The sequence below is a fragment of the Diceros bicornis genome, chromosome 3 (assembly GCF_020826845.1).
Source record: "Diceros bicornis minor isolate mBicDic1 chromosome 3, mDicBic1.mat.cur, whole genome shotgun sequence".
Lineage (NCBI taxonomy): Eukaryota > Metazoa > Chordata > Mammalia > Perissodactyla > Rhinocerotidae > Diceros > Diceros bicornis.
Window position 1 is genome coordinate 89,488,277 of NC_080742.1, and position 24,113 is coordinate 89,512,389.

Below are 24,113 nucleotides of genomic sequence, written 5' to 3' on the forward strand. Positions count from 1 at the left end.
TGTCACAGAATTGGAAATATTTATGCCTGATGATTCATTACATGAAATTAACTAGAGCAGGTAACATACACCCCTCCTCAGGCCTTTTTAAATCCATTTTATTGACTTATGAATTATATACAATAAACATTACACACTTTAAATGAACAGATCAATTATTTTTGAGCAATATATATTCATATACTCATGTAACACCACTCCATGAAGATATAGAACATTTCCAACACGAAGAAAGTTCTCTCATGCCTCTTTGCAACGGCTGTCTCCATTGCTGACAACTAATGATATGATTTCTATAGCTGTAGATTAGTTTTGCTCAGGCATCTTTTTAATGGAAACTTAAAACTTCTACCCATTCAAATACTTCCTCTTTAGTAGACAGCTAACCATTTAAGAGAGTTAGGTGCTTCTGGAAAGTGTTATGGTTAAAGAAGTCTTGGGAACCATGCCAGATATCTGATCCACATTAGGGCAATTCTATCCGGAGATAGACGGTGTGATAAAATGACCATCCAAAGGTCTTTCTAGCTGTTTGAAGCTGCTTTTATAAAATTTACTTACTCATTTTTATTCATTTCTTTTCTCATGCACCCATACATTCAAATTATTTTATAACGATATTTTGACAAATATTCGTCATCTCCAAGGAAATCATTTTGAGTTCCTGTCAGACACACACATACAGCTAAGCTTCATGATCAAACAGTGTGTGCTGGGGCTGAGCAGACCACGGGCAATGGTGACTTCATTGAGAGATCATTCCACCTTGGGGGAAGGGTTTCCTTTGCCTTGACCACAAATGTCCATCCCACAAAGCACAAGCCTTGAGCTCAAAAATCCTCCGTTCCGCTCTGGCCTTGCCTGAGCACCAGTGTCCTGTCCTGTGTGTCCTTCTGTCTCCTGGACCAGACAAGTCCCAGACACAGCCGTGGAACCCACTCGTGGGCTAGCCAGGCCCAACTTCAGGCTTGTTGCTGTGGTTACAACATCAGGCTCCTCCTTTGGTTCTGACTTTAGTTTCTGTGTCCTTCTCTCCAAGGCCCCCGAGATGCTGAGTCACCCACACTCCAGACATCTGGTTCTGCTGAAGGGAAACCAGCACACTGGGAGGTGACCACAGGTCCAAAACCATGTACTCAGGACCAGCTACATAATTTGCAGGGCCATTGGTTCAAATACTATTAAGAATATGAAGATCATGACAGCAGAGCATTGAACCAAGTACAGGGTCCTTCTAAGTGTGGGATTGTGTGTGATGAGATATAGTTTTTGGGCTCCATGATATTTATCACTTAATTAACAGCAGCCATTCTTCACAAGGAGATAACCCCCAGAGAATGGATGTCTCAAATAAAGAACTGAGCATTGTTAACTTACCCTGGAGTCTGCCACGTCTCCCCAAGTCCCTCACACATCTGTATTCCTTGGTGCCAGTAGGTCATCCACAGCGCTGAGCAGCGATCACCTTGTCACAGAGAAAGGTCAGTCACAGGTGTGAGGCTGTTCTGCTTGCTGCTGTCTCATCACAAACCCAGGAACAAGTGCTCTGGGGAATATGAAGGGGCTCTAGTGCATTTGGCAGGTCTCCCACCTGTCAGTGAATTGATAAGAAACAGAGCAGAACGGCTCCTCAAATGTTGGTGAGCCCGCCCCTGAGGACTGGCAACCAGATACCAGGAGAGTCATTGCAGGTGGAAGGACCTTAACAGGATGGCGGTCAATGAGCAAAGTAGAAACGGATACTTGAAGGAGCATTTGGGACTCATGAGTCAGAAAAGGCATCAAAAAGCCACAAGGATTTTCAGTAAAATTCAATACTACAGACATACTTAGATGCATAAAACAAATGTGTTAGTGAAAAATTGTGTCACAAGAAAAATATACATAAAGTTACGAACTTTTTTGCAAAATGTTAACAACAACCTCTAACACTTGTGTCAATCCAGACAAATGCATTCTTCCCATTCTAAGCTGTTCACTTGTACATTTATTTTTGCTTTGACCCTCTGGGGGAAGGGGCGTGGCCCCTTGTGACAAGTTGGCCCCGGGGCCCAGGTGGGGAGAGTGACATCTCAGAATGACTCCCGGGAGAGCCCCGTTCCCCTACCATCAGCACATAGACACAGAAGACCCCTCCATCTGTCCTGCTCCTGCCATGAGCAGTGGCATCCTCTGCTCAGTGGCCTTCTGTCTCCTGCAGGCAGGTGAGTCCTGGGCAGGGATTTTTTATGAGTGAAAATTTCCAGGTCTCAGTGCTGAGCCTTTCCCTGTGTCTGCAGCATCAGCTTCATCTCCTTCTCCACAGGTCCAGTGAATGCTGGCGTCACTCAAACCCCAAAATTCCAGGTCCTGGGAAAAGGACAGAACACGACACTGAGATGTGCCCAGGATATGAGCCATGACTCTATGTACTGGTATCGACAAGACCTGGGACATGGGCTGAGGCTGATCCATTACTCAGCTCGTGCTGGTTCCAATGCAAAGGGAGATGTTCTCGAGGGGTACGGTGTCTCTAGACCAAATACAGAGAACTTCCTCCTCATGCTGAAGTTCACTACCCCCTCCCAGACATCTGTGTACTTCTGTGCCAGCAGTTACTCCACAGCGCTGCACAGCTGACTCCTCTCTGCACAAAAAGGCAGGGCGAGGCCAGGCACCCCGGGACTCAGCCGAGCGCTTAGTCGACTCCTAGCCCCGGAGTCGGCCCGTGAGTGCAGTAGAACCCAGAGTGTGCTGAGGTCCGTCTCCAGGGCAGTCTCAGCCAGGCCTGGCCCTGACCGCAGGCGCCCGGGGAGACATTTCTCCACCGTTTCTCTCAGCCTTTCCTCTGCAGCTGTGTCATTTGTCGGGAAGGTGTTTCCGCAGCTCGGACTTTATAGTCATGTGCCTAAGTCTGATGCCTCCAGGTTGGAAAGTCATTGGTAAGTAGATACATCTATACCCCCTTGTCTCCCTGGGCCCCTCATTGCTGTCTCTCTCTAAGGTCCTCCCCCAGCCCTGGCCCTCACGTGGTCTCTGCTCCTGCCCACCATTCCCCTTGGAGGAAGTCATGCCAAAGGCCCTGCTGGGTCTTTCCTCTCCCCATCTCCCCGGCTCCAGCTTACACAGCTTGCCCTGCCCTCTCTACTCCAGCTAACCTGTCAGTCCCTCCTCTCTGTCATATCCCTTCCCATCTCAGAGCCTTCAAAGGCTATTTCCTCTGCACTGGACATGGACCCTTCCTCTCTGTAGTGGCCTACTCCTACTCGAGCTCCCATTCAAGGTCCCACCGTGTGGTCGGACACTTCTGGGTACACCTGTTTCCCATGTGAATTGTGGCCAGAGTTTGGATGTCTCTGTGCCGGATTTTCCAGGTCTCAACTACAAACTGGTCTTTCACGACTGTGGATACATCTCCCTCCTACTCAGAAGCCAGGCTCTGTCTCCTACTTCTCTCTCCCCCGTGAGCTTCTGTGATGTTGGTGTTGCTCCAACACAAGGAAAGTTGGTCAGCGTGAGGAGACCAATGGAGACAGTGGATGTAATCTCATCTCTAGAACCATCCCTGGATCCGGATCTGTTACACCCAAAGGCAGGCACTGTGGTCTCCCTTTGGGGTCCACAGTCTGAGAAATGTTCTTCATTGAATTAGAGGTGATCAACTCAGAGATCTGATGACAAAACAAAGTTAAGTCCTCAGAGCTGAGGGAATAGCCGTGTGTTTCTGCAATGGCAGCAAGAATACAGTGCTGTAGAGATGCCTGCTCCCCATGTAGATGCCTGGCCCGAAAACAGGAAAGAGCAGAGAGGGCTAGAGCCCCAAACACGTCTGAGATGATTGAAAAACAATTTCTCAGGACAACCTTTCCCTCTACGGACTACAAGGAGTCCTAGTAAGATACATCTGACCAGTCTTTGTACCCAATCAGCTTAGTACCCAGGATATCAGATGTCTCAGCATCTTGTAACTACAGGGAAATAATTCAACCTCCTTCCCGCACCACAGTGACCGACCTCTGGAAACTTGGTCTTTTCAGCAAAGAGCTCTGTCTTTTCCAGGTGAGGTCTAGCCTGGCAGGCTTAATTCATTGTTAATGTAACTTCTTAATGTACTAAAATGAGAACATACGACTTTAAAGCAAAGTATATTACTTTTACTTTGAAAAAGTCAGCACTAAGTAGAAACTGAGTACTTTTGTTCCCTAATGATCATAAATTGACTGATGGTAGAACAAATCTTTGATGCAAGGACTTGAGGTCTCAGTGGTTTTGGCATTTCAGTCCCAGTTACACAGGATATATGAGTCAGTGATTCCCCCCGTGTCTGAGATGCTATAATTCTATAAAAGAATGTTCACTTGTTGAACAAGCACAGGAGATTTTTTTTTTTGTGCAAAGTATTCTGTCAGTTGGTATGGGAATTTCCAATTTAAAATATGGCATGTTCTTTAACCTGACTGAGAATAAGCTGTATAAATATTATTCTGATATTAGCATATTTCATGAAATTATGGGTTGTGCAAAAAGGAAAGAAGAGGAGATGTCTGTAGATTTAGGGATTTATATCCCATTAACAAATAAATATAATATATAATCCCCTTGGAAGAACAGGAAGCAAATGTCATGACTACATTTCCTTATGGGCTCTAATTTATGGAAAGATTATAATTAAAAGGAAACAGAACATCAGAGTTGTATTCTGGAGCTAGCACTGGGGCTGCTCTGAGAGCATTTTCTGAAACTAGGAACCTAAGGGCACAGGTTTATTCAGCAGCCCAGAGCACAGCAGACAGTTCTTGGGCTAATATATTTGGGAGTTGGATTTGAGATTTTTGCAAAAACTAGGGACTCTTGAAGTTCTGTACTCTTCATCCAGGCCTCTCAGGAACTCCACAGTTTAACTTTAGAAAAATATTCTCCCACTATTAAGAACATTAAAACAAAAGTGAGGGCTGGCCCCGTGGCTTAGCGGTTAAGTGTGCGCCCTCTGCTACTGGCAGCCCGGGTTCGGATCCCGCTTCTCTGGCCGTGCTGAGGCCGCGTCCCACATACAGCAACTAGAAGGATGTGCAACTATGACATACAACTATCTACTGGGGCTTTGGGGAAAAAGAGGAGGAGGATTGGCAATAGATGTTAGCTCAGAGCTGGTCTTCCTCAGCAAAAAGAGGGGGATTAGCGTGGGTGTTAGCTCAGGGCTAACCTTCCTCACACACACAAAAAAAGTGAGCCAATGACATGATTTTATATACATAAAATGCTAAAGAATCCATCAAAAATCTTTTAGAAACAATAAATGAGTACAGTAATGTTGCAGTATACAAAATCAACATACATACAAAAATCAGCTGCATTCCTATACACTAACAATGAAGTAGCAGAAAGAGAAATTAAGAATACAATCTCATTTACAACTTCAACAAAAAGAATAAAATACCTAGGAATAAATTTAACCAAAGAGGTGAAAGATCTGTACACTGAAAACTATAAAACATTGTTGAACGAAATTGAAGAAGACACAAAGAAATGGAAAGATTTTCCGTGCTCTTGGATTGGAAGAATTAACATAGATAAAATGTCCATACTTCCTAAAGCAATCTATAGATTCAGTGCAATCCCTATCAATGTTCCAATGACATTTTTCGCAGAAATAGAACAAAGAATTCTGAAATTTATATGGAACAACAAAAGATCCCGAATAGCCAAAGGAATCCTGAGAACAAAGAACAAAGCTGGAGGTATCACACTCCCTGACTTCAAAATATACTATAAAGTTATAGTAACCAAAAGATCACAGTACTGACACAGAAACAGACACACAGATCAATGGAACCGAACTTAGATCCCAGAAATAAACCCACACATCTACAGACAGCTAATTTTTGACAAGGGAGCCAAGAATATACAATGGAGAAAAGAGTCTCTTCAACAAATGGTGTTGGTAAAACTGGACAACTACTTGCAAAAAAGTGAAAGTAGACCATTATCTTGAACCATACACAAAATTAACTCAAAATGGATTAAAGACTTGAATGTAAGACCTGAAACAACAAAACTTGTAGAAGAAAACATAGGCAGTACGCGCTTTGACATCAATCTTAGTAACATATTTTCGAGTACCATGTCTGACTGGACAAGGGGACAATAGAAAAAATAAACAAATGGGACTACAACAAACTAAAAAGCTTCTGCACAGCAAAGGAAACCATCAACAAAATGAAAAGACAACCTAACAATTGGGAGAAGATATTTGCAAACCATGCATCTGATAAGTAGTTAATCTCCAAAATATATAAAGAATTCATACATTTCAACAACAAAAAAACTAACAACTCAATTAAAAAATGGGAAAAATGAACAGACATTTCTCCAAAGACGATATATAGATGGCCAACAGGCACATGAAAAGATATTCAACATCATTAACTATCAGGGAAATGCAAACCAAAACTACAAAGAGATATCACCTCACTCCTATCAGAATGGCTATAATTAACAACACAGGAAACAAGTGTTGGAGAGGATGCAGAGAGAAGGGAACTCTTATATACTGCTGGTGGGAGTGCAAACTGGTGCAGCCACTATGGAAAACATATGGAGATTCCTCAAAAAATTAAGAATAGAACTACCATACAATCCAACTGTTCCACTGCTGGGTATTTATCCAAAACATGCACACGTAAAGATACATGCACCCCTGTGTTCGTTGCAGCATTGTTCACAATAGTCAAGACTTGGAAGCAACCTAAGAGTTCCTCAAAGGACGAATGGATAAAGAAGATGTAGTATGTATACAGAATGGAATGCCACTCAGCCATAAGAAACAATGAAATCCAGCCATTTGTGGCAACATGGATGGATCTTGAGGGTATTATGTTAAGCGAAATAAGTCAGAGGGAGAAAGTCAAATACCGTGTGATCTAACTAATAGGTAGAAGATAAAAACAACAACAAACAATCACATAGAGACAGAGATTGGATTGGTGGTTACTGGAGGGGAAGGCGGAAGGGATGGGGGTGAAAGGGATGATTAGGCACATGTGTGTGGCGATGGATTGTCATTAATCTTTGGGTGGTGAACATGATGTAATGTATGCAGAAATAGAAGTATAATGATGTACACCTGAAACTTACATAATGTTATAAACCAATGTTACTGCAATAGAAAACCAAACAAACAAATAAAAAAGAAGGCAAATTTTCTTGCCTGTACAACATAAAATTATCTTACATAAAAAAATAAATAAAAATAAAACAAAACTGAGCAGAAGCAATAAACATTTGAAACCGACAGCCATTTGGCATTATAACATATGAATGTTTGAAACGTTATATTCAAAAGAATAAAAGAGAGATTTGAAATATAAGCAAGGAAAAAAGATTGTCAAGGAACATCAGGCAACACAAAAACAACACCAAATAGGATATCTAGAAATGATTAATAATCACTGAAAAAAATAATGGATAAATTAAACAGCAGAAGAGATGCTCCTAAAGAGATTAATAATCACATAAAAGACAAATCTGAAGACATTACCAGGAATGTTGCATGGAAAATTAAATGTGAAACTTGAAAGAGAAGTTAAAGGATGGGGAAGAAAAATAATACATAATATTTTATTAAATCATACATAATATTTTATTAGAACTTCCTCATCTTTCTTACATATAGTTGAAGTTGCAGAAAGAGAAAATAGGGAGACTGATAGAACTGATGTTGTATGAGAGGTTAGCTGAGAATTTTCCAGAGGTGATTAAAGACATAAATCCTCAAATTAAAGACAACGATCCTAATAACTCTCTAGTAAGGTAAATAGATACATCATAGTGAAATTGTAGAGCATGAATGAAAAAGAGAAGATTTTGAAAGCAGTCAAAAGAAAAGATAGATATCTCCCAAAGGAATAATTAGACAGAGTAACAGCGAAAGTCAAGAAAGGAGGTTAAAAATAACAATTATTGGTGTCCAGCCCCATAGCATACTGGTAAAGTTCGGCACATTCCACTTGGGTAGCCCAGGTTCACGGGTTCGGATCCTGGGCATGGAACTACATCTCTCCTCAGTTGTGCTGTGGTGGCGACCCACATATGAAGTAGAGGAAGATTGGCACAGATGTTGGCTCAAGGCTAATCTTCGTTGAGCAAAAACCAAGGAAGACTGGCAATAGTTGTTAGCTCAGAGCTAATCTTCCTCAGCAAAAATAATAAATAAATAACAATTATTACTCTGGTCCTCACCCACGAGGTTGATGAAAAATTATTTTCAGGAGAGGAAAATAAATAAATTGCCAAAAATATACTTAAGAGAGATGGAAAATGATCCCAGAAGAAAGGTATGGAACATATATGTGATGGAGTCAATTTAATCTGATAGTCATGTACTGAAATCTACACAGACTGACGGCTATGATGAGTGTCTAATACGGGCACTAATGTTAAAATATCTTTGGCATACAAGGAGAGGCAAGTTAATTGAACTGAAAATGGTAATATTTTCTTATTTGGTTTGAGAAGAGTGGAGATATTTAACAGACTTTCCACTGTGTATGCTTTTAAAAAATAAGAGTAACAATTAAAAAGGCAGAAATAGAGTATATAACTTCAATACAGAGGTAGAAGAAGGAATATTAAAGAAATAGAATTAATTCAAAGAAGATAGAGAAGGATTTCGAAAAGAGAGAACAAAGAAAAAAGAGAAAGCAGGATAGATAAAAAGCACAAAAATGCTGTTAGAAATAAATATAAAAATATCATTAATTAAACTCAATATTAATGGGCCTTCCCTGTTAAAATCTCAACAGTTTGAAATTGTAAGATTGAGGGTAAAACATCAGGTTATAACTGGGTATTTCTCCAAAGAACATGAAATCAACAATTCAAAGAGATTTATGTACCCCTATGTTCATTGCACCATTATTCACAACAGCCAAGACATGGAAGCAACCCAAGTGACCATCAGGGCATGAATGGATAAAGAAAATGTGGTACATATATATACACAACGCAATATTACTTAGCCATAAAAAAGACAAATTCAAGCCATTTGGGACAACATAAGTGGACCTTGAGTGTATTATGCTATGTCAAATAGACAGAGAAAGACAAACTCCATATAATTTCACTCACATGTGGAAGATAAACAAACACATAGATAAGGAGAAAAGATTAATGGTTATAAGGGGGGGAAGGGGGGTGCGAAAGGAGAAATAGACACATATGTACGGTGATGGATAAAAACGGACTATTGGTAATGAACACAATGTTGTCTACACAGAAACTGAAATATATAATATACACCTGAAATTTATATGATGTTATATTCCAATATAACCTTAATAAAATAGTAATAATAATTTAAAAAATAAAATTATATACTATTAAAAAGAGAAATACCTAAATGATAAGGACACAGAGTTGTCAAAAAACCCCAACCAGAAGAAATCTGGTGTAGCCATTTAAGTATAAAAGATACTCATTGCAAAAAACATCGTTATTGCTTTCCTCAGACTGGTAGATGTTAACACAGTTCAGTTATTTTAACGGTGACAAAATGGGCAAGTTGCACTGCACGCAAGCAGATTAAAATTCTAATAAACATGTATGTGTAAGAAATATGGCTTCAGATACAAAAATAACAATATTAAAATGAGAAATTGACAAACGTGCTATTGTGGTGGAAGATTTTAAGAAGAGTTCCTTCATAAGTAATAGATCAACGGATAACAAGTTAGTAAAGATACATAACACTGGAACAATACGTTTAATGAGACCGATGATAGGAAAATATATAAAATCCTGCACACCCAAATTAGAAAAAAAAGTTCACAACTTCACATTGAACATTTATTTAAAGTGACTATTGATAAGGCCAGGAAGGAGATCTCAATCAATTTTAAAGTGCTGGTATCATAAAGATGACCTTCTCTGACACTAGTACACTAAAGACTAAAGGAAAAAACAAAAGATAACTTTTTAAAAACCTTGTATTTATAAATGTAAAAACATAATTCCAAATAAATCCTCAGTTTTACTATAAATCTTAGTAGGATTTTAAAAAAGTTTAGAAATAAGAGATGCTGACAATACTACATATCAATAAATAAGGGCGGCAACTACAGCAGTACTTTGAGAGAAATTTATAGATGTTAAGCACTAATAAGTTCAGAAAAATAATAATCTAAACATTAAGCTTAGAACCTAGGAAAAAGCACAAAATAACCTCCCCCCAAAAGTAAAAGAAATAAAATCATAGATATAAAGCAGGAAAAGAGATGAAACAAAAAGCAAAATGTTTTAACAAGACTCAATTATGACAAACATAGTTTTGGAAACTAATAAAGTGTACACGCACTAAGCATGACTTATAAAGAAAAAAAGGTGGTAAATAAATTATATTAGGAATTAAGAAGAAGAAATAACTAAAAATAGATCAGAGCTCAAACTGTAAAACATGACTATGGAAATTGTCGTTAAATTAGAAAGAAATGAGATATATGAAACAGTAACATAACTGAATCAATAGTTCATGTCCATCCATCTCCCAAAACACTGAGCACAGACAGTTTTACAGTTAAATTTTACCAAACAGTCAAATAGTAGATAATTTTAATTTTATATGAAATATTATAGAGCATAGAAAATGAAAGAAAGCTTTCCAATACATTTTATGAGGCTGTTATAAACTGCCCTTGAGTGGTACTACCATCTCCTGGGAAAACAGCCCTATGCAGGGAGATAGAGAGCCCCCAGTGCTGACCTGGCCCTGCTGTGGGTTCCATGAATGTACACAGCTGTCTGTGGTATCTGGGAAGCAAGCAATTCCAGGAACTCGGGAAGATGTTTTATCCCTGAATCCAGTTTGCTTAGACTGTAATCATTTCCCAAGTAGACTTATAGGACTGTCTTCAGCTTCTGTCTCCTTCACACGTAGGCTCCGTGGATGGAGTCACCCATGCTCTGGGACAGAATGAGATGGGCAACAACACCTGGAAGATAATAGTTAAATCATAAGCAGACACTTCTGACACTGTTCACACAAGTCAGCCAAACATCTTACTCTATACATCTGGATGGTTTCCCCAGTTATGGGGGACTCAGCAGTGTTTCTTGGGCAAGCAGCAAAGACACAGAGGTATAGAATGTCCTCCTCCCTGACCCCATAGTCTTGTTCCCAACCACACAGTCTCTGATCCAGCTCCCATTCTCCACGGGAAGGAAAGGATATTTGTAACTGCAGTTGACCTATTAATAAAAACGGCAGACATTAATGGCTGTAGAACAATTAGATGCTCTGATAGCAGTGAAAGGGAGTGTTAAATTACGTATAACAACTTCGTAGGTTTCCAGAAGGATACTTAAATTTATTATTGTATATACACCAGTGTTTTACAAGTCAATGAAGTAGAGTCTTCTTCCATAAATAAGCTGCAAAGAACCTATTTTCTAACGCGTGGTGACTTAGAATGACATGAGGCTTTGCTCTGGGCTGTGGAGAACATAGCACTGCATGGAGATTAATGAACACAGAGAGGGCAGTTGGTATTTGACCTGCAGAAGGAATAGGAGCTTCCCACTCAGATATTTTCCCAGGGCATCATTTCACCTCCTGTATCTCTGAATAGGTCAGTGTATTCTGGGGCAAAGCCACGTCAAGCCCGCAACGCCCATGATTGCCTAGGAAATGGATAATGCTGAGCATGTGTATCTAGGAGGATGGTGGGGAGGGTGACAGAAACAGGGATGCTCACAGGAGATTCTGACTTGCAGAGAAGACAATGAATGCACCTTTGGTATCTTATATTGGAGGTGCTGTTGACACATCCTAGTGAAAATGCGCAGCAGACAGAGGAGTGATGGGTGGATGAGAAGATAAACTTAGAGATACAACGTGAATCCACCACATCTGGACAGCACTGGAGTAGAAAATGATGAACCGTTCATTGATTTTGTTTAAAAAGGAGTTTATAAATATTTAAATTAGTCACTCAATTATGTTATAATATAAATCATGTGTCCCAGAGGTGGTGGGGTTGATAGAGGCAGTGATGCCAGTATGGAAACTGCCTTGTGGGGACAAGGGACATCCCTCCTCTTGACCTGGTCAACCTCCCATTCCTGTCCTGACCCTGCCATGGGCTCCAGGCTCCTCTGCTGTGTGACCCTCTGTCTGCTGGGAGCAGGTGAGTCCTCAGAAAACCAAGCAGTTTCTGTGTGTGTGTGTGTGTGTGTGTGTGTGTGTGTGTGTGTGTGTGATGATTACAATTGTTTTCCTCCTTACTGTTCCCAACTTCTGTCTCCGCAGGTCACACAGATACTAGAGTTTTCCAGTCTCCCAGGTCACAGAGAGGGGCCAGGCTGTAAGTCTTAGGTGTGATCCTATTTCTGGTTGTGCTCCCCTTTTTTGGTACCAACAGACGCTGAGGCAGGGCCTGGAGTTTTTGATTCGCTTCCTGAACAAGAATGCACCAGACACATCAGGGATGAGTAAAGAGTGATTCTCTGCTGACAGGCCTAAGAGATCCTCCTTTACTCTGAAGATCCAGCCTGCAGAGCAGGGGGAATCGCCTGTATATCTCCGTGCTAGCAGCTCAGCCACAGCGTGGCACAGTCACTCACTTCCTGTTCACAAACTTCATACTTCTCTCTCTTTGAAGCTCCTAGAGACCCTAAACAGGCCATTTTGCTCTTCATTCCCCAATGAAAAAAGTAGACTTGGACAATAGCTGTCCTTTGGGTAGAAAGAAACCATAGCTAAACTCCCAAAATACTGTGGCTGTAAATGATGGTGGATGGAAATAATTATGGCTCATTGGGTTCTAGGAGTCCCAGAGCAAGCTCGGCTCTCGAAGGCAATGACTGAATGTCCTGGACACAAACCATCTTCTGCAGGACTTTAAGGTCACTGCCCACATACATGGCTCTGGCTCTGTGCAGTGACAGAATCTCCTCTGCCTTTGGTGTCAGCATCTGGAAAGTTTACTGTCTGTAGGTTTTGTTTCTAGAATGGGAGGATGATTTCACTTTTAAAACATGCCAGCACACAATACTTTTCTCACTAATACCCAAACTTCGGGTAATTATCCAAATAAAAGAAGGAGTTTAAATCTTGCACAGCCAGGAATATGACCAATGTCCAAAATCCACATCCTCATATCTTACAGCCTGTTTCCCCTTTGTTCTAGTTCTTCTCCAGGCTTCTGCCTCGTCCCACTCGTCCCGTGACTCTCCACCGTTCTGTGGATGAAGTTATCTCTATGCTAAAAGTATTGCATTTTTCTTCCCTCCTTTACTTTCCTGCTCCGATTGACCCCTGGCACTTCCCAGGCATCCCAGCCTCAGCCTCTGTTCTTCTGTAGAGGCTGCGCCTTCTCCAGTTCAGCAGTACCTGTCAGAAAAGATGGTGTGAAGAAGCCATTTCTTTATTCCATTCTATCCTTTGGGAAATCCTTGATGAATGATGAAAAAATCCTGTTTTCCAATTCTCCTGTGAAGAATATAAAACAGCCAGAACCAACATTACCCCGTGTGCAGCAAGTGTCTTCATATCAGTTTCATCCCAGTCCCTCTGGATGGTGTGCCCCTGATTTTTCAAGAGCATTTGCATAAAACACTAAAGTAAATAATTGATGTGAAATCAACTCTTTAAGCATGGTTACTTCTTTATAGGCTCAAATATGATCACTATTACATGTAGCCCTGTGTCTGTTTTGTTTTTTACTATTTCTTTCTTTCATTCTATCCTTCCTTCCTCCCTCCTTCCTTCCCTACTTCCTCCCTCCCTCCCTCCCCTCCTTTCTTTGAAAAGCTTCCCATGTGAGCTGTGTGGCGCAATGAGGTAGGTACTTGGGACACTGGATGCATAAGACCCACTATCTCAGTAAACATCTAGGAGAGCCCCTGGTTAGGATCACACAACTTTAAAATGGACAGAGACTTGGAAATTACTTATTTCAGCACATTGTTTACTGATGAGGGACTGGGAAGCTATATAAATCACAATACTTAGCTGTGTTAATACTGATTATTTTCCTAACTTCCATATAACATGTATTTTATATTTATGGTCTAGGGTAATCTGTGAATTTATTTTTGCTCCTTTCAGAATATAAGCATCATCAGAGTGAGAATATTGTCTTACTTATGCTTTGTACTAGTAGCCCTTCGATGACTGTAAACAATAAAGCATGCTGGGAGTGAAACTGAGGATGAAGGAATTAAAATTTCCCTGGATTAGGGTGAAATTGTGCCATGCACCCATAAGGCTAACATGGGACAGAAAATAACCCAAGTTTCTGAGCATGCCCTGCAGAACAGCAAGAGGACCACTGACAAGAGAGGAACTTGGTGATAGCCCTCTCCTGACTAAGCATCTTGCAGGAACATTGAGAAGCTAAAATGACTGACTGTAAACTTGAGACGTCACTAAAAACCCACCGCATGCAGACATAGAACAGACAGTCACACTTGGGCAGAGGACTCTTAGAACTTCAGCTGCCAAGGCCATGTGCTCCCCCTCCCCTACCTAAAATCCCAAATAAAAACCCTTGCTTGTAGCTCTTCAGGGAGTTTGGGATTATAGCATTAGCTGCCCGTCTCCTTGCTCAGCGCTTTGCAATGAAATTCCTACTTTTTTCCACTATACGGGTGTCAGAGATTGGCTTGTTACACCACATCTGAGCGAACTCATTTCAGGTTCCATATCCGAAGTTCCAGGAAGGCCAGTGGTTGACTCTTTTTTGTCACTACTGCATCCCTAGTGCTTGTTCTGGGTTCAGCAAAAGACAAATGAATACCTGCGTCTTTGAATGGGTTTCACCAGTAGTGGACAGTTAGTGTTGTCACACAATGTGTGCTTGTGCACGTGTGTGTGTGTGTGTGTGTGTGCGTGTGTGTGTGTGTGTGTGTGTGTGTATGTGAGTCAAATGCCTACCTGGCAGCTGTGGCTCCCTGATCTTACTACCGGTCCTGGCTGACTTGGGTTTCCTAAGGGCTGAGGCTAGGCCCATGGGGGCACTGAGATCTGAGAAGTGCCCTGTTCTGATCACTAGGTGGAACTGTGGCCCTACCAAAACCCTGAGGCTGGTGCAGGAGGGGAAGGACTCCTGGAGGGAATAAAGAGGACCCTGCTTCTCAACAGGGGAGATTCAGCAAGGTCTGGAGACACTTTCGGTTGTCACAGCTGGGGGTGGGAGGTGCTACTGGCATGTAGTGAGTGGATAGAGACCAGGGATGCTGCTAAACATCCTACAGCACACACAACAAAGAATAATCCAGCAAAGCATGTCAATGGTCCCCAGGTTGAGAAACCCTGGCCTAGGACTTGAGTTGTAAACTTGGTACCAAAAGGGAAGGTGACCTGTAGACAATTCAATGGTAAAATCCTTGGCTTAGACTTTCCCCAACTGCCTTGCTATGATTCACCCCAGAACCTCTTTGCTATCACAAGTGACTTCTTATTCCCTAGGAGCCACCTATCCCCACAGGGCTCTGCCTCTGGGACAGAGGAGAACATCACAGAGAGCAGGACTGCAGTTTATCCCCTCAGGGACTCATCATGCTCCTAGCTAACATCAGTTCATGCAATGTAAGTGGTCTGCAGCTGGTTCTCTGAGGAGACCTCACAGCAATCGCTTGCCCACAACTGATCTAGTCAGGGGGCCACTGAGCGTAGACCACATTCAAGGGAGACAGGATGTGAGTGGGATCACCCTGCACTATCCTGAAGGAGAAGCAGCAGATGCAGAGAAGGAAACCAGCCTGACTCTGAGGAAGGAGCCCCAGGAAGCAAGGAGGAGGTGTCCAGATTCTGGGGCAGGGAAAGGGGAGGGAGGCAGCTGCTGGCACAAGAATGACGCTCAGAGAAACATCATTGAGGCAACATCTCCAACCCACTCAAACTCTTCCTAGAAATTCCAAACAGGGCTTTGAAAGAAGTAAATTCAGGCCATGAAAAAGGAGGAGAAAGAATTAGATTAGAAGAGAGCCTGCCAATGGGGAAATCCTTCTAGGCTGTGACATCACAGGCCAAGGACCTGTCAGGGCCCTGGAGCACTGCAGCCTGGTCTTCTTACCACCCCAGACCAGAATCCTGGGCTAGGGCTTGGCCTGACCAGCACTGATTCCACATGGGCTCCAGGCTCCTCTGCTGTGTGGCCCTCTGCCTCCTGGGAGCAGGTGAGTCCTGGGCCCTGGTGCACAATCCTACTTTGAGTCTTTAAGCCTGTTCATTACGCCACCAGAAACAGGCTACCTCCTGGGACTTGTCTGAATTCTGTTTCTTTCCTTCTCACGCCTCTTGGACACAGCAGTTTCCCAGACTCCAAAATAGCTCATCACACAAGTGGGAAATAAGAAGTCCGTAAAATGTGAACAGAAGCTGAGCCATGATGCTATGTGCTGGTACAGGCAGGACTCCAAGCAATCGCTGAAGGTCATGTTTACCTACAACAATAAGGAACTCATTCTAAACAAAACAGTTCCAAGTCATTTCTCACTTGAACCTCCTGACAAAGCTCATTTAAACCTTCATGTCGACTCCCTGGAGCCCGGCGACTCTGCTGTGTATTTCTGTGCCAAGAGCCAAGACACAGCCCTGCAGAGTCACTGTCTCTCTGTGCACAAACCCCCAGCCCCAGCCAGGAAGTTGTGGGGACAACATGTTCACCCAGCCCCAAGGCTGTTTCCCCCTGTGAGACCCATGGCTGGAGTTTCAGTCTGTAATACAGCCTGTCAGTACACCCCCTGGGGCAGTTCTAAGTTTTATGCATGTGGAAGTCTTACAAAATTCTACTCATCGGCTAGTTCAGGGGTTCACAATAAATTCATTAAAGTACTTGGGGCTCCACAAACAAGAAAGGGCCCTGTCCTGTGCACTGAAGTTCTTAACTGATGGAAGAAGCCATTCCTTGCCTTTCTCAGCTGTACATATCAGTACATAGTGTAGATATCATTATGACTGAAAACACACTATTCACTGAAGATATTTGATGAGCAAAACGCTAAAGGAAGATGTGGCAAAGATAAAAGTTTCTAGGACCAAAGGGAAATTAGATTATCAATGAGTTCACTGTTTATAGAAAACTATTTGTAGAAGCATGAAAGTCCATGGCAACAGGTAAACTAGAAAAAAAGGGTGGGGTGAAGCATCAGCGGAGGGAGCATGTGCACTGCAGACTCCCTGCCTTCAAGAAGGATGACCAAGATGATTCTTACCAATTCTGACTGAGGGTCATCTTTGAAGCCTCCTGGAGAACAGGCAGTAGCCAGATGATGGAGGATATTATGACACATGGAAGGGACTTTGAACACAAATCTCTAGGTAGTAGCTAGCCATTGGTCCTACCTTAGGTGAGATAACATCATCAAATTCATATTTTTTTACAATAACACCAGCAGCGATAGGGATCAGAAGGGAGATAGATTTTGGGTGGAATCACAACTAGGAGACTACTGAAGTATTCTCCATGAAGGGTTATAAAAGGGTCTGTGTGGGGCACTGTGGATGGTGTAGAACAGAGGCTCTGGATTCTGTCGTGTTCTTCTAAAGAGTGTGAGGTTGATTCTGGCAGGTTTGAATGTGAGATTTGCTGGGATCTGTTTCAGTTGCGCCCTCCCTCTTAGGGGGCCCTAGCACGTTGTCATTATTATAGGGCATAGCCTTTCGGGGTGTCAGTGGGAATCACAGCACCATCTCCAGTGTCCCTCATTCTAACCATTCTAACTCTGACTGCCAGTGTCTTCCAGCCGAATGTCTGCTGAAATCTCCGCTCATCTCTCCAGCCCTCCAGACCCTGTTCTCTGCTCACCTTCTGGAATTCCACCCTGTGCATATGCATTAGAAGTTGGCCAAGAAAAATGGGAAATTTCCTTACATGTATTCTTGGGGCTCTTTTTCAGTTCTCTGTACCCCAAACCCCAGCTGTCTTGGAATCGTGTATGTATTTTCTCTTTATCTTCAAGCACCATTTGCTTTTACTATTTTATATACACAATGTTTGTATGAATCTACTTACATGTTTACCATCCATCTTTTCACTATTCCTTCTTGCAATTCAGACTGCCCTTAGATTATTTTCCTTCTTCAGGCACAATTCGTAGTTCAGATAACTTAAACTCAACTTTCACCTACCCCTTGCTTCCAGAAATGCTTATGTTCACTATTCTCAGGGTGAGCGAGCCTTTCACTTTCACTCATTGTTTGAGGTTTCAGTTTAAATTCCTTTTTTAAATTAATCTTTGGAATTTTGCCTTACTTGTTGGGAGTCAAACAATGCAATAAAATTTTATTTATTCATATTTTCTGCTTTCTTGTAGAAAGGCCAGTCAAGTCATCTTCTTGCATCAGTGGATGTCCATCATAGTAATTTTAATAGTAACAACGCTACCCTTTTAACTAGGGTTAATTTTAGATTCTTAGGTAAGAATGGGATATCTCCAACTGTAGTAGATTGGAGGCCCATCGCGTATGAAACTGGTTCAAGGGGATAATATCTGACCTCTTTGCTTAAATTCTAACCCATACACCATTACACTTTTTTGTTTTATGGACCCTATTGAAAATCTGATAAAATTTACTACATTAGAAACCTGCTAATATTTTCCTCCTGATACAGTGCATCCCTGGGTTAAAAAAATTTTAATTATCAACTCTTGACCTAAAGCATGTGTAACTACACTCACTATCCCCAACACAGATTTACATAGGTTCTTCTTATTCCAGTTTGGTACTAAATATCTGAATCAATAATAATACATAAATGGTAAATATCAATTGGCAATTATAGATCATTTCATTTTTGTGTTTACCTATATCTTCAAATCTTCTAAAATGAAAGATAAATAGTGGCATAACAGTATGTTTTGAGAGAACAGATGCAATTCCAATAACTAAATGGACAAACATGCATAAACAGGTAGTTTACATAGTGAAGTAGAAATTACTCATGGTTGGTCATCCTATCTGGTCCCAAATTGGAAAGCCCTCTGTAGAAGTGAGGGGCCTGGTTTGGTTTCTAACAGTTTAGAAATAGACAGGGCTTTGGAGATCATTTCATGTCAGTTCCCCTGCTGTAACAGTTGAGGAAATAGTGTCACCTATATGACATCATTTAAACACTGAAATACTGAATACATTTCTTAAACTTCATATAGGACACATTTTATTCTCTAGTGTGGTCTGTGACTAGGTTAGTTGCCCCACCCCAAGAGAATTTTGTGGGTGAAAACATTGACATTTTATGGTTGCTCTGAGCTGTGGCTCACCGAGTATTTGTTGAACAAATCAAGCTGGCTTATAAGCTGCACAGGGGCTGTGATAGTCTGTTTTGCTCATGACTAAGAATCCAGACATACCAATCCCTGTTGAGCAAAAGTTGAATGTCCTAGGTGTGTGGACAAGTGGTTTGTGGCCAACTTTGTGTGTTGTTTCAGATGCTTCTTTCTTCTTCACAAGTCCGTAGAGTTTCATGCCCATCACAGCTGCGCCAGGTCTGTGGACTGAGGGATAAGTCTGGATTGCTGACCCTGGGCTAGTAAGCGGCCTACAATCTGGGAGATGTGCTGCTTTGACCACAAGGAGGAGCTGTGGCTCTACTGAAATCTCTGAGCCTGGGGTGAGGGGTGACAGTTTGGAGTGAGTGATGGATGCGGGTAGGAAGGAAGTGAGGGCACTGGGGCTTCATCTTTATATCAGTTGGGAGCATCAGTTGTAGACATCTCGAAGATACTATACTGAAATCATTTTCAAATTGAATTCCCTTTGTCTTGCGTCAGATAATTTGTGTTAGTTCAAAAACAAGAAAACAGGCTCGAAATGGAGTCATTTATGTTAAGTCCCACATCATCAGACCAAGACTAGATTACACTTTTGGCTCTCCTAGAAATGGAAACTTAAACCAGTCAATCAGGAATCAGCTGATCAGCACTAGTGAGGTAACCTGCCTGACAGACCACTTTGTCCCCTAAAGGAAAGTGACATTGCTAAATCAACCCACGTTTTGCTAGTGCAACTTCCTTCTTCCTGCTCCCTTCTGCCTATGGAAGTCTTTCGTTTTGTACAGCTCCTCTGAGCTCCTTTCTATCTGCTAGATTGGATGCTTCCCCATTTATAATACCTTGAATAAAGCCAATAAAGTCTTTAAAATTTGCTCAGTTGAATTTTGTTTTTAAACATGTTGTCATCTTTCAGCAACCTGTTGGCTATAAGCCCAGCCAAGCCCTGTACCCTCACTACAGGGGCAGAGGATGGCTTATCTCTTGTATGTTCCCCTCAGCACCTTTCCCAGTGTCTGGCTCCTGGCTGGCATCAGATCACAGTGATGCTTTTTTTTCTCTTTCCTAAGGAAGATTCACCCTGAGCTAACATCTGTTGCCAATCTTCCTCTTTTTGCTTGAGGAAGATTTGCCCTAAGATAACATCTGTGCTAATCTTCCTCTATTTTATATGGGTTGGCGCCACAGCATGGCCGCTGGCAAGTGGTGTAGGTCTGAGCCTGGGAACCAAACCCTGGGCCACTGAAGCAGAGCATGCCAAACTTAACCACTAGGCCATGGGGCCAGCCTCAGTCATGCATTTTTAATGCTAGGCACTGGTCCAGAGTTGGACTATGACCATCCAGTCTTCCTCCCTCCAGGTGGCAGGTCAGAGGAGCTCCACTGAGCTTAAGACCCTGAGAGAAAAAGTGTGTTGAGGAATGTTGTCCTGTGTGACTGAGCAGAGGAGGAAGGAGATCCTTTGAAGGGGAAATGGTCTGTCGCTGAGAAGGGGTCTTGGAAGGCAGGAGGATAGAGGGAGAATCTATATAATGAGGAGGGCAGCTAATAGCAAAAGAGCAGCTGTCAGAGGAATATCCCAGCCCAGTCATTCAAGTCCACCTTCTATCAGAATCTGTATAAGGTGTGAAAAGGGGAGGAAGAAAAAGTCCCTGGGGCTGAGGAAACTGTCAGGACAGTGATGTCACAGGCAAAACCACCAACCAAGTCCAAGGAGACCAGAGCCCCGCCTCCTGTCTAGGGCATCCTTGTTACACAGGCCACCACAGCCCTGACTCCACCATGGGCTGCAGGCTGCTCTGCTTTGTGGTCCTCTGTCTCTTGGGAGCAGGTGAGTCATGAGTTCAAATGGGCTGCCCTTGGACTTCAAGCCATTTTCTTGTGGCTGTAGTAAGAGTCTTCCTTCTGGCCTTTGTCTGACTTTTGTCCCTTTCCCCCAGCAGTCCCCACGGACACTCGAATTACTCAGACACCAAAACACCTGGTCATAGGAATGAGAAATAAGAAGTCTTTGAAATGTGAACAACATCTGGGACATAATTCTATGTATTGGTATAAACAGAGTGCACAGAAGCCCCTGGAACTCATGTTTGCCTACAACTTGAAGGAACTCATTAAGAACGAGAGTGTTCCAAGTTGCTTCTTTCCTAAATGTCCAGACAGCTCCCTTTTATACCTTCGCATGGATGCCCTGGAGCCAGAAGACTCCGCCATGTAGTTCTGTGCCAGCAGCAAAGACACAGCGCCGCAGAGTCACCTTCTTCCTGTGCACAAACCTCCTGGGTCCAGTCAGCAAGCTGTGGGGACAACCAAGGCTCAGTTCAACATTTGTGGAGGGTCCTAGACAGAAATTTCAGACCCTAATACCGCTGTCAATTCACTGGATATGGCAATGCTAATTTCCATGCACAAACATCAACAACCCATGGCCTGACTTTGTCTTGAACAAGGCTGTGCCTGCAGCTGAAAGTAGGACAGACATGTTCAAGCTTTAGTTGTTCCAAATGCCTTCCAATTGGCTTGTGCCCCTAGGAAATCTTACACCCTGACCACAGCAGTCCTACAATCCTCCTTCCAGTAGGTACCTTTCTCTGACTTTTCCTTCCGTCCAAGTTAGACCCTGGACCTCAGCCCTGATCCCGGCTCCATTATGCTCAGACCTTTTTCAAAGCACCTCCTTCCCTCACCGAGTGCTCTGTCTGTTCCTCCCACTGAGGACAACAGCCCCCTCACCTGGTTTGTGTCACTGTTCTCTGGTTCACTCTCTCTGCTCCTTCAGGGTCCCGGATCCTCACTGGCTTCTCCTCCACTCGAGCTCTCACACTGTCAGGCTTCATTCTTTTTCCTTCTGTCTCTTTAATCCTAATTCCTCAGGGCTTCGCATTGTGCTTATAATTAAATGCCCTTGGATTGTTGCTCACAACAGGCAGTAAGAAGTGACAGTCTCCTGACATTTCAGAGCAGGACTTTGTATTTGGGACAATCTTTGCTGAACCCCATATCTTCTCTCATTGCTCCTTGTAGTGGCCTTCAGTCCCGCCAACACCAGCAGACCCCAAGGTCTGAGCAGAGCCCTCATACTGGGGTGGGTGTGCACTGACACAAAGACCTGTCTCCTGTAGAGGGCGCTCAAGGGACAGTGAGGACTCCTTATGAATTTCAAACCACAGTACAGCTGTCAATTCGACTCACCTTGCAACTCTCTATTCTATAAACATCTTTAGATGTGGGTTTTATTTTACCCAGTTGTGACTCTGCCCTGTCAACTGGTTAAAAGATAAACATATCTGGTTCTAGTGTTTTTTTTTCCTAATGTCTCTTTATCATGAAAAAAACAAGCCTGCTGTAAAGTGGATCATTTGCTTTAGGTTTCACAGGATCCTCTAAACAAACACTTGTGCCCCCACAAGTCACACCCCACAGTAGAGCAGAGGACAAGAAGAATGCAGCCCTGTGAGGAGGTGTGTTGCCTGGGACTCTGCCGGTCCCACAGTTTCTGAGCCTCTCTTCTCAGTAACCCAGGAGCCCCTTCTGTCATAGCTGTTACCACCCAGGATCAAGCAGCACTGAACATTGAGGAATCAGAGAAGGGACTTCCAGGCAAGGATCCCAGGGCTGGAGCCAGCTGCAAAGGCCAGTAGGAAACCCAGACTTTAGGAAACGGGTTTGAGAAATATGTGTCTCTCTATTTTCACCAATTCTATTATTCCTTAATCCAGCTTATCTGTTTTTTGATTTCTCTTTTTTTCACTCAAGGCTAGACCCCGAGCCTCAGCCCTGATCAAAGCTCCAAATCTACAGACACTTGCTCTGAACCCCACAGGCCACCAAGGGGGCCCTGCTCCCAATGGTTCAGAGCCAGTGTACACAGCGTTGGGTACTTACTTTCTTGTTCACTCTCCTTCCCTTGCACTGTAATGTCCTTTTAGGATTCAGGCCTCAGCTCCTCACTGGATTTCCTCTCCACACTGAATTTGCAGGGTAATTTTTTTTTTCCATTGGTCTCTTTATTCCCAATGTTTAAATCATCAGGCTCAAACTATGAATCACAGAGTTGACGCCCCTGGATTGTGGCTCTGAATTAGCTGTTAGAGAGCAGAGTGTGTCCTGGCTGTCTATCCGGGTCTTCACACCTGGCTTAGCTGTCCTGAAGCCCGTATTCTCCAAAGGTCCCTCTGTGGCTGCAGTATATCACTCAGGGCCCGGGGGCCTGCATGATCCAGGACACACGGGGGGCAGAAACTTGGGGCATCACGTGTCTACGTGGGCACTAACGCTCCACACTCTCTTCCATGGGGGTACTCCTGTGGGTGCTGCCTGAGAGTTTGAGTCATGGGGTCTCCTCCCTTGGACTGCTAAAGACCAGATGTCCCACTGGGATTGGCCTCAGTCCCACCCTGACCCTGCCATGGACAGCAGGCTCTTCTGCTGGTGATCTTTGGTCTCCTGGGAGTGGGGGAGTCCTGGAGTGCTTGGGGAATTCCCATCTCATTCCCTTTGCCTAAGGCCAGTTCTAAACGTTGCCCCATTCTCTTCTGGCCTCTGTCTCCTCCCACAGGACACAGGGAACCTGGAGTCAGCCAGAATGCTAGCTACCACATCACAGAGATGGGACAGAGTATAGCTCTGAGGTGTGAGAGCTACTCACTTGTGCTTCTCTTGGTATGGACAGACCCTGGAAAAGAGAGTGGAGTTTCTGATTTCCATCTATAACAAGCTTCCTTCAGAGAAAGGTGGCTTTTTGAAGCATCAATTCTCAGCTGAGATGCCTGATGGATCTTACTTCACTCTGAAGATCCAGCCTGCACAGCTGGGAGACTCAGCCGTGTACCTCTGTGCCAGCAGCTTAGCTACAGCCTCGCAAA

At 43.1% G+C, this 24,113-nt stretch overlaps 2 gene segments (V, D, J or C); both read left to right on the forward strand.

Moving 5' to 3' along the window:
* The first annotated feature begins 2,155 nt into the window (after nucleotides 1-2,155).
* On the forward strand, nucleotides 2,156-2,619 carry LOC131400195 (T cell receptor beta variable 6-2-like). The segment is given in 2 exon segments: nucleotides 2,156-2,204; nucleotides 2,306-2,619. Coding segments are annotated over 2 exon segments (363 nt in total).
* An 18,411-nt stretch (nucleotides 2,620-21,030) lies between these two features.
* On the forward strand, nucleotides 21,031-21,466 carry LOC131422389 (T cell receptor beta variable 4-2-like). The segment is given in 2 exon segments: nucleotides 21,031-21,079; nucleotides 21,192-21,466. Coding segments are annotated over 2 exon segments (324 nt in total).
* The last annotated feature ends 2,647 nt before the right edge of the window (nucleotides 21,467-24,113 follow it).